Raw genomic sequence first — 10,074 nt, 5'->3', positions numbered from 1 at the left:
AAACTGTATGTCTGGATGTATCACAGCATTGGAGGGAAAGCTGCAAATCAATCATGGCATGAAGGTTTATAATACAGATTTTTTTTGTTTGAAAATTTGATGTTTTTTTTTAACCAAAACTAGACATTATTGTTTATAGTTGCTTTACTCATTTAGATTTCTTGATTGAAAATGCATTATTTTATTATGACGGAGGATTTTTATCTGGACCGGTCTGCTGGTTGCATCTTTGGGACAGGATGCAACTCTCAGGGACTGCTGAGTAGGTAGATAACAGCTTTAAGGACTTTAAGGTGCAACAGTCTTACTGGGTAAACTCCAGCAAACCTTTGTAATACAAGGGGTGGTCTCACAGCAAAAAAAATATTTACAATATAAATGTAGCCTGAGTTTTGCATCTTTTAGGCCTGGTTTAGACTTCTGCGGGGAATCTTTGTAGAGCCCACACGTAACCTGCGTAAGTGGGTTAAACGTCATTGCCGGCATTTATGCCTTTGCTGGTGCATTATGTGTTAATTACTGTGTGGTCAAGTCCTGATGTTTCATATGTGGTGCCAGCTGATAGAAAAAAATGTAATTTGGGGACTTTTTTCTCTTCTGGGTCGCTGCTATTTGTAGTGGTCAGGTTTTTTTCGCAGTCAGACATATTTGTCCTTCTAGTTTTTCACTTCTTTGTACTCATTCTCTCATGTCTATTCTGACAGTTTCAGCACTCCAGGAGTTTGCTGACATTTGTGAATCCTTAAATTGATGCTATAATTATTATTCCTTATACTGAAGTGACCACTGTTATTCTTTCACTCGTAACTTTAAAAACTGCTGCGAAAAACTAGCACTCCAAATATACAGGAGGAATCGATGATGCTGAACAAGCCAATCACAGTAACTTCGGGTTGCATCCACCCAATGTGTAGTTACATTTCACTGGAGGTGCATGTCAGGTTAGGTTGCAGGGTTAGCAGGGGTTTATGGCTACATCACAGGTTAAGGTGTAGATTTCCCGCTGAAGCATAAATCAGATCTAAGTCTTAAAACCAGCAAGTCTGTTCCTGGAGTGCTGCTCACACTTCTCACTGCATCTCAATTCAATTCTTCCTCATTTCGGAAACAGCTCTTATTTTGCTTTTCCACCAGGCCAGCATAAAGGCCTTTGTTATTCATCAGCTCCTCGTGGTTGCCCTCTTCCTTCACCATCCCTCTATCGATGACAATTATGTGACTGGCCTTCTCAACAACACTCATCTTGTTGGATATCAACAGCACGGAGCAGTCTTTTGCTTGATCCGTCAACGCCTGGTGGACCTGTAGAGCACAATTATTATGGTTTTAAAGGAAAAACAGCTTTGAGAAATATGCAAAATCACTAGAGATGAAGAATTTCCTACTTGATATTCGTTCTCTGTGTCCAAATCACTTGTGGCATTGTCCAGAATCAGGACTTTAGGACGTCTGATTAAAGCTCGAGCAATAGCAATACGCTGCTTTTGGCCTCCAGACACCTGGCCACCCTTCTCCCCGGCATCTATGAAACAGAGGGATGTACCAACAAACTTTTGCTTAGGTAGGGCCTTAGAAAATATGAAATGTTGTGGTGCCGTTAAACGCTGAGATTCTGGGTCGAACCTGTGTCATATTTATTCGGCAGTTCCATGATGAATTTGTGGGCGCTGGCCAGATTTGCAGCCGTATACATTTCCTCATCAGAGGCATGCTCGTAGCCATATTTGATGTTCTCTCGAACAGAGCGAGCAAACAGCACACATTCCTGGCTCACCACAGCAATCTGTGAGCAAACAGAACGAAGACAGGATATTAGTGACTGTGTAATATTCACAGCAGACTCTAAGCAGGGCCTTCAAAGAAATCAGCTGCAGATTAAAGCTAAGAAAAAGCACAAATAAGTATCCTTATAACAAGATAAGACAGATGACAAAGGAGTGAATTTAAACAGGAATTTGGAGGAAAAACGTTTAGTAATCTGTGAAAATGCTTCCCTGTCATCATTAGCTGAAGCTCAGGGGCTAATTTCATTCCATTTCCATTTTATACAGAATTCACAGGATTTATTTAGTATCTTTAACTTCAGTTTAGCAGTTAAATTTGTGGCATGAGGACTTAATAAACCCCTAGGCGTGAATAGCCACAGAGGTTGATGTTGATGATGTCTTTGTTCCCAGCTGAAGTTTACTGTTAGCTAAAAGTAAACTAAAACTAGGTGTAGAAAATACTTAGCTGAAATTAAAAATAATTAAATAAAATACACTTATATAAAAAGGAAAGAACTGAAATAATATTAGACACTTGAAAAAAAAGGAAAATATACAGGAAATGTATTTTGTTTTAGCCTTTGGTCAAACTTGTCCTAACAGTGAGTCTGATGAGGGTTTGATGCATACAGTTACTGGGACGGTTGGTGTCCCTGTGACTGCGAGTCAGTTACTTTCATAATAACAAAAACCTAGCAATGAAACTGGTCAATTTTAATTGTAATTATATTTATATTAAAAATCCACTCTGGGAACTAAGGGCCAGATATACTAAACTGGGCAAAATAGCGTGTGAACGCAGTCCCCAAATAGTAAAACAGTATTCGTAGGAGTAGTTACTTTTTCTGAGCGATGTACAAAAGTTGCGTTGTTTTCTAAATTTGGATGCAGTCAGTTCATTTAAATATCAAGCACAAAAAAAGGATAACTTTACGTGCTTGATTAAAAAGATTTTCTCCCTATGTTTTGCTCCTTCAGTAGGGGACTCCCAGAAAGACATACAGAACAGGGTCAGTCACAAACATGTCTCAGTTCTTACCTCTTACTCGCAGTCGCTTTGTAAATACCAACAGCAGTTTATTTTAAACCAATTGGCACAAAGTATTAGTAAATCTGGCTTTAAATGAGATTAAACTAAATTGAAAAAAATAACATGAAGAGAAATACTAGTTAGAAAATGCAAAACAATAATACCTCTGCATTTATTTCTTCTAAAAAAGATATAGTAAAATTTGATCCCAGTAAAAAACATAAAAAATAATAATATACAGAAACATATGGCCCTGAAAACTATCCTCAGTGGGTCCCAACAGGCTAAAAGTGTTTACTGTTGTTTTTCCACTGTGATCAGGTCTTTTAAAGCTAAAATATGATGTTATTGACCTTTCATCTTTTTAAAGAAGAAATGTTTAGGCATTAAATCGATCTTCTGAAAATACTGCATGCAGAACTTGCATCACACTTAATAATTTTAGAGCAACAGCTTAACAGCTTATAATTTAGCTTTATAAGCTGTTTTTCCCCCAGTGGCCAAAAAAAACGACCCCACTTAATGCAGCTTTAAAGGTGCATTCTGGAATTTTCTTGTAAACAAACCAAAGAAATGTTTGCGTTGAGTGTTTCCCATGGCACCGTTAAGCACAAAGATTATAAATAAAAACACAAATGGAATTAAATATCTGATATTCACAAACCTTGTCATGTAGGTACTGGTCTTTGTAGCTTTTCAGTGGTTTGCCATCCAGGAGAATCTCCCCTCCTATAGGCTGGTAAAACCTCTCCAGCAGCTTCACGCAGGTGGACTTCCCTGATCTATTAAGACCCACGAGGGCAGTGATTTGGCCTGGCTTTACCTCCAGAGATATATTCTGGTGAAAGAGGTATATTTTAAGGAATGCTTTAACTTGAAGTAAAACATGCACAGGACAAATTAGTACATACCTTAAGGACGAGATTTTCTTCATTTAATTTTCCATTATATGAAAATGTAACATTTTTGAATTGAATGTGTCCCTGAAGATTTTCAGGGGCCAAAGTACCATCTGGGGGTACTTGAGGTTTTCTATCCAAATATTCAAAGATCTTCTCAGAGGCTCCAATTGCTTTCTTCACTTGTGGGTAATATCGCATGACAGCCTGAAAGAGAAGTAGTCATGAATAAGAGGAAAAAGTGAGCATCCATTTATGCTTCTTCTTGGCCGATGGCTCACCTCAACAGCAGAGGCAAACTGCAGCTCATAAAGGACAAACGACACAAGATCTCCACTGCTGACGGCCCCCCTGGTCACAAGTGTGCCCCCGTAGTACAGAATGCATACCTTCAAAGCTAGGGTAGTCATCTGGAGAAACAAGAACAACAGCTTACAGAGTGATCAACTGTAAAATGAGTTACATTAAGTATTAATGAGTAATTGACCGTGATGCTGAAGTCTACATTTACAGTGTACCACCTTGGTGTACCCTCTTTTAGATTTATTGAAATTTGCTTTGTGTGATTTAAAGTTAGAGCCCTTTATGCACTTCACTTTGAAACAAGAGAATATAATAAGCACCAAAGATTGCAGCTGGACAAATGTTTGGTATCTGCTACACTCCTTAACTGCTTATTGTGTGATATAATGATGGGTTTGGCCTCTTAATAACAAGGCCTATATATATTCATAGGTGCGAGAAATGCACTGCTTAACATCCTCTGTCAACAAAGACACTACCAGAGGTCTGAACTTACAGCACAACAGCAGGAGCAGGAGTAGGCAGGTTAAAGGTCAGATCTGATTGCATTTATGTTTTCGCATGCACCGAAAAGCACAATAGATCCTCTTTGAAATTTATAATCAGATTTCACCTTGTGTATTTATCTCAGTTACAATTTCTAGCTATAAAAACAACAAATAAAAGGTGTTTAAATGTCTCGTTAGCTGCCTTTAGACACTCCCACTGCCACATATTCACACAAGTCAGGCTAAACAAAAACTGCAAATACTCTGTAGCATAGATCAGTGTTCAACTCACACTGTTAGCCCAGGTAGAAGCCGCATAGGCAGCTGCCTCCTTTTTATTAAGGGCGTAAGTGTCCTCCAGGCGCAGTCTGTACTTCTCTGTCTCACCGTCCTCATTGGCAAAACTCCTCACTGTCTTCATGTTTGAGAAGGTCTCTGTGGCCACCTGGTTAGCCTTTGCCAGTGACTCTTGAACTTGCACAGCAATAGTCTGAAATATAATGAAAAATTTAACTACACAGTTTGATTCAGTAAAACAAGACATATTTTATTGATTTGTCACTATTGTAACTGATCAGAGGAGATTTGATCAACAAGTAATTAAAGCTAAATTTTTCACATCACCTGGTGGAAGCGTCCGGTGAGCTTGGGTATGACCCAGATGATGGGCAGCCCCATGCATGTGAGCAGCGTCATTTTCCATGACTGGCTCACCATGTAGAACAAGAGGAAGCCGAAACGAGCCGTGTACCACATCAGAAGACTCAGCTCCTCGCTCAGAGCCTCACTCACGCTGTTGGTATCAGTGGTAATCCGTGACACCAGTTCACCTAACAGTACAGCATGAGTCTTCTTAAAGGGATCGCATTTTAAGTGTATATATACTTCTTTTTTCTGGATTATTTGTAACAAGTTCACAAAACTTTTTAAGAGGAAACTGAGATTGGCTTTTAGGGTTTTAGTTATTAATTAATGAAACATTAATCTTGTATACAGTTTGTACATAATTTACCTGTTGAAGTGGCATCAAAGAAAGCGATCTCCTGTTTCAGCACGGCCTGGAAGACGACTCCCTGCACCGAGGTGTGTATGCGGCTCATGGTGATATTGTACGTGAGGTCACATATAAACTCGAGCACAGCACTGAGACATAAAGCAGAGGAAGAGTTACACTAAAAGTACATAAAATATTATTACAGCCATATCTTTAAGCTTTTGTTAAGCTTCTGTTGTACACATATCCTCAGAAGTGACTGAAACTACACTACATGGGTTGGAGCAGGAGCTCGGGTGTAAAAAGCATCCTAGGTTAACGCTGACCATCCTCACAACACTCTTTCAGTTCATTTCTGAGTATTAAAAAAAATCCCTGAAATTTTTAGCAAACAGATCACATGTTTTTTATTTATTCTAATTAAATCGTTCTGCGTTAGTAAACGGAGAGAACCTTTTAAAAACCAACTTTAATAACCAAAGAAGACAAAGGTTGTATTACCTGGCAATGGTCATTAGTGTCATGATTGTAATGGCCTCTGTGAAGGCGTCAGGTGCTTCTTCATTCATGATCCAGTCAGCCATGCGTCCAGTGTACTGAGGAATAGCCATCTCACCTGAAAGCAGGTGTTAACATTATCACCATACTGATCTTTGGCAAAGCCCAACTGCCAGGTTAACTTTTACATTCAGCAGCGTCAGTGGACTGTGATTACGTTTCCTTATTTGCCTACAATTACAGTTTCATGTTGCTGGCATTATTACAGATATGCAGCTAGTGCTGCAGAAAACAAGACCTTTTTTCCTATACTTAAATTACCAGCATGAGGACAATGACACGAACACAATGATAACTACAGGATATAATTTCAAAACACTGTAGTGGCAAGAAGGACATGCATGCTTTAATTTAAACGAAAAGAGGCGTATTACGCTTTAGGCTCCAGATTTGTATTCTTGGACTCTACTAAAGGAGCTCCACACATGATTCAAAGTTCACAATAATCCTTATTTATCTTATACTGGGCCTTAATGCAACCCTCTAGGTAATTCACTGTCTGGAACGGGCACATTTATCACCCTTCTCCCTCTCTTTAAAAAACTATCTGAAACCGAGTCTGAAGCATGACATTCTGCATACAGGGTTTACTTTCACGTATGCTAACCTCATTATTTGCCACTCTGATGATGTTTAATATGAGAATACACAATTGTGATACTATAAATACGATGGAATGAAAGAAGCGCAACAGACCCCACTTCAAAGGTGTTATTTCACATACCATAAGACGAGAGAAAGACAAGTATCAGCACAGCAACAAAGCGCCAGAAAAAGGGCTGCATGTATCCCATCAGTCTCTTCAGAGAGGCCCCAGTCTCCTCTTTTGGCTTCTGAGATGGTGTCCTCTTAATAAAAGATGAAATGTACTGGCCCCAGGAGATCAAAAGAGATGACACATACCGACTCCAGTAGAGCCAAGCCACTAGTGTCACGATATAACCCTGTAACACCTGCAGGACAAAGGACAGGTTTAATATAACCATTACACGTGTGTTTAGTTAGCTTAGATGAAATAAATTGGTTTTGGTTTCAGATCTTGTTCCAGGCTGAGTATCTTTTATGCATTATTTTTATTTTCTGCTCAAAAAAAGTTCAATTACACTGGAAACTGTTCAATTATCTGAGAGATCTACTACTAGAAATCTAATAAACACATATAGAGAAATTTTTTTTTCACTTTTTCATTATATTAATGTGTAAATGTGTGTTTTGTCTGCTGATCAGACTTAAGACATGAAAGCAACAATTTATGCATCCCATCCATGCTGGCAGCAATCACAAAGTTGTTAAGTGGTTTCTGTCATGAAACAAAAGAAGAAGAACTGAAGACCTCCAGGGTGGCAATAACAGTGGTAAAGGACGTGGCCACAAATAGCAGTAACACAGTTTAAAAAGATTCCAAGTACAAATAGCATAAAAAATGTAGATTATAGATACATTAACAAATACTTGTATTCATACTTCTTATTTCAGCTAAATGCTCCTGATATTTTCATTATCTAATATATTTGACTGTTCTTACTGATACTGCACTTTTAACTGGCACTTTTACAACTTTCTGCTGCAGGAGAAGTTACTGATATAGAACAATAAACTTCAACTCTTATCATAAGATTTGTGTGATGCATTTTACACTTCAAAGTAGCTGGTAAGAATCCTGCAGTTCACAGATAGCTATTGCACGTAAAGAAAAGCACATTTCTTATTGAGATATGTCCCCTCAAAGTGTATTAGGTAATGAATTCATATTTTCCTTCTTGCTGCTCACCAAGGTTGCACATATTGTAGCATGGTAGGCAACAAAACACATACACTCACCCTCTCCCAAGAGTGCCACCCCCACAGTTCCTCCATGGTGGACTGCCCCAGCACCCAGAGAAGAGTAGCGTACACTGGGAAGTGGAAGCAAAGGACCCCTAAGCTCTGGATCCCCTCGAAGCTTTTAGTCCATGGTAGGCTTCCAGGGTAGGTGAAGGCCAGGAAGGCAAGGAGGGAGGCTCTGGTCAGGGCTCCTACCCATAGGGTGATGAATGGATGAGAGAGTAGGAGAGGCGAGAGTTGGGCCAGGCGGATGGTGTGTACCACACACACATCCAGGCACACGCAAAGCACCGGGAAAAAGTAGCTCATCTTCTGCATTACCCACACACTCTGCAAAAACAAATGACAGAGACAGCTGAGTATTAATATCAGCAAAATATGCAAACATGCAAAAACATAAAATAAGGATGATCTATGTGTCACCAGTGGGCAAACTTTTTTTAAAGCAACTTTTTCAGCTTATACTCATATATTAACGCTATAACGCACCATGCACTAGTCTTTGTACACTAGAGTATTTCCTTTTCCCCCTGGAAGAGTGACATTACGTCTATAAGTGTTGGGTGGATGGGACTGACGGATCAAACATGATCAAACATCAAACACCAGGCCTACATTTTGAATGCCCTTTAAGGACAATGGTCCCTATTTACTTTCACTTTGCTGCCGATTGCATTTACTTTCATTTTCTGCTGCCCTGATGATTTCTTTGAAATGGCTCCGTGAATAAACCAAACATCACACACAAACACAAACAATTATGGCAAATGTTGACACCTATTATCATAAACAGCATTGATAGCGTATACTACATGAGTTTACAGGGGATAGCAACTGTTATAATTACCCTTAAATCCAACCTACTTACTCGGTTTCCTTGACACGACCTATTTGCTTCGACGAACGTCCCAAACCTTTGAAAAACTCGAATATAACCTCAGACCAAGTAAATAACGTTAATTTAATATCTACAAACCGGCAGCCTGTTCAGTCACGAACCGACAACCACTGACTGGCAAAACTGAAACCGAAACTAACTATTTATAGAGCTTTTGGAATGGAAAGTCCCACATACGTCCTCCTACCGAAGACCAACGACAAACAAAACTTACCTTTATTTAAACCGTGACGTTTTTATTTCAACATTACTACTCAGAAAACTTGTTTTTGAAGAATAACTTCAGTGTGTGGAGTGCCTGCTGCCACCAACACTGCAAAGTTGATAGGATGTGCCTGATATGAAAATCAGTCCAACAGCGACCCCATGTGGCGAGGAGGTACAATTGCATGAGCTTTTTACTCGTTTTAAATGAACAACAGCTAGAATCACAGTAATTACATAAATCGCTTGGATATATATCTTTATACTTTCACATATTTCTTCATTCATTCATTCATGCATTCATGCATTCTGGTCCCAGAAGCAATAGTAGACTAAATAGCTATGTATATTGTTTTGTGATGTAGTTTTGATATATATTGTTTAATTATCTTTACTGGTTTACATTGAGTGTAAACCCATCCAATAATAGCCACATGAACCTCCTCTGAGGTATTCCTCTTTTCATCCTGCCTTGCGGCTGCTTATTTGTTGCCTGATTTGCCTGCCTGACATTCACATTTTGTCTCTTGCCTGGTCTTGGACACTGAAACCCCCAACAGAAACTTTGAACTCCCTGACAGTTTCCTTCCTTTCCCTTCTTTCCGGTTTGATGGCTGGAAAAAGCAAAGCTAAAAGTGTTCCTACTATTTTAGGAACCCTCTTTGTAAACCCCTGTAAACCACAAAGCATGTGTTTGCTTTGCTGTTTATTTTGAGAAAAAAAAAAGCAATAAAATACATCTTTGGTCAATTTCTTACACTTCAGCACTTAAAAAACGACAGATTTATAGTCCTTTATTGCATTAAAAAAAACTTTTAGTTTAAAAGTTTTAAGTTTAAAATGTAGAATTCTAAACTAATTCAAACTGGATTCAGCCAATACAATATCCCTTTTTGTGTTTTCACTGTATTCTAGTTTCTATGTCGGGAAATATTTTCGAAATTTCTACTGCAGCAGTATAAAACATACTTTTGGGATAATGATTTCTTTAAAATGTATGCAGCATGTTTATACTGTAGTTCACTGAGGTTAACTTTGGAGAAAATGAAGCGTTTTAGTACCTAGTAATCATAACTGTTAATTAAATCCACAGTAATCTGTTCAAAAGTA

The 10,074-nt window shown here is 38.7% G+C and overlaps 1 protein-coding gene across 2 annotated transcripts; it reads right to left on the bottom strand.

Annotated features, from left to right (window-relative positions):
• Nucleotides 1–9,107, bottom strand: tap1 (transporter 1, ATP-binding cassette, sub-family B (MDR/TAP)). Of its 2 annotated transcripts, none has more exons than XM_005923715.3 (13): nucleotides 8,975–9,107; nucleotides 7,860–8,192; nucleotides 6,763–6,991; nucleotides 5,982–6,096; nucleotides 5,499–5,629; nucleotides 5,111–5,316; nucleotides 4,779–4,976; nucleotides 3,977–4,105; nucleotides 3,708–3,902; nucleotides 3,461–3,634; nucleotides 1,624–1,783; nucleotides 1,386–1,522; nucleotides 1–1,302 (listed from the first exon to the last, which is right to left on the bottom strand). In XM_005923715.3, the coding sequence occupies exons 2-13, from the start codon at nucleotides 8,178–8,180 to the stop codon at nucleotides 1,081–1,083; spliced, it is 2,217 nt and encodes a 738-aa protein (XP_005923777.1). In that variant the 5' UTR covers nucleotides 8,181–8,192; nucleotides 8,975–9,107; the 3' UTR covers nucleotides 1–1,080. The 2 variants fall into 2 exon arrangements, with proteins under 2 accessions (XP_005923777.1, XP_005923778.1); XM_005923716.3 differs by lacking the exon at nucleotides 8,975–9,107 and adding an exon at nucleotides 8,731–8,907.
• Between the last annotated feature and the right edge of the window lie 967 nt (nucleotides 9,108–10,074).

The sequence above is a fragment of the Haplochromis burtoni genome, unplaced genomic scaffold, assembly GCF_018398535.1.
Source record: "Haplochromis burtoni strain Fernald_Lab_line unplaced genomic scaffold, NCSU_Asbu1 Contig_64, whole genome shotgun sequence".
NCBI lineage: Eukaryota > Metazoa > Chordata > Actinopteri > Cichliformes > Cichlidae > Haplochromis > Haplochromis burtoni.
The sequence above is the reverse complement of the archived record's forward strand: the minus strand, read 5'-3'. Positions and strand labels throughout refer to the sequence as shown.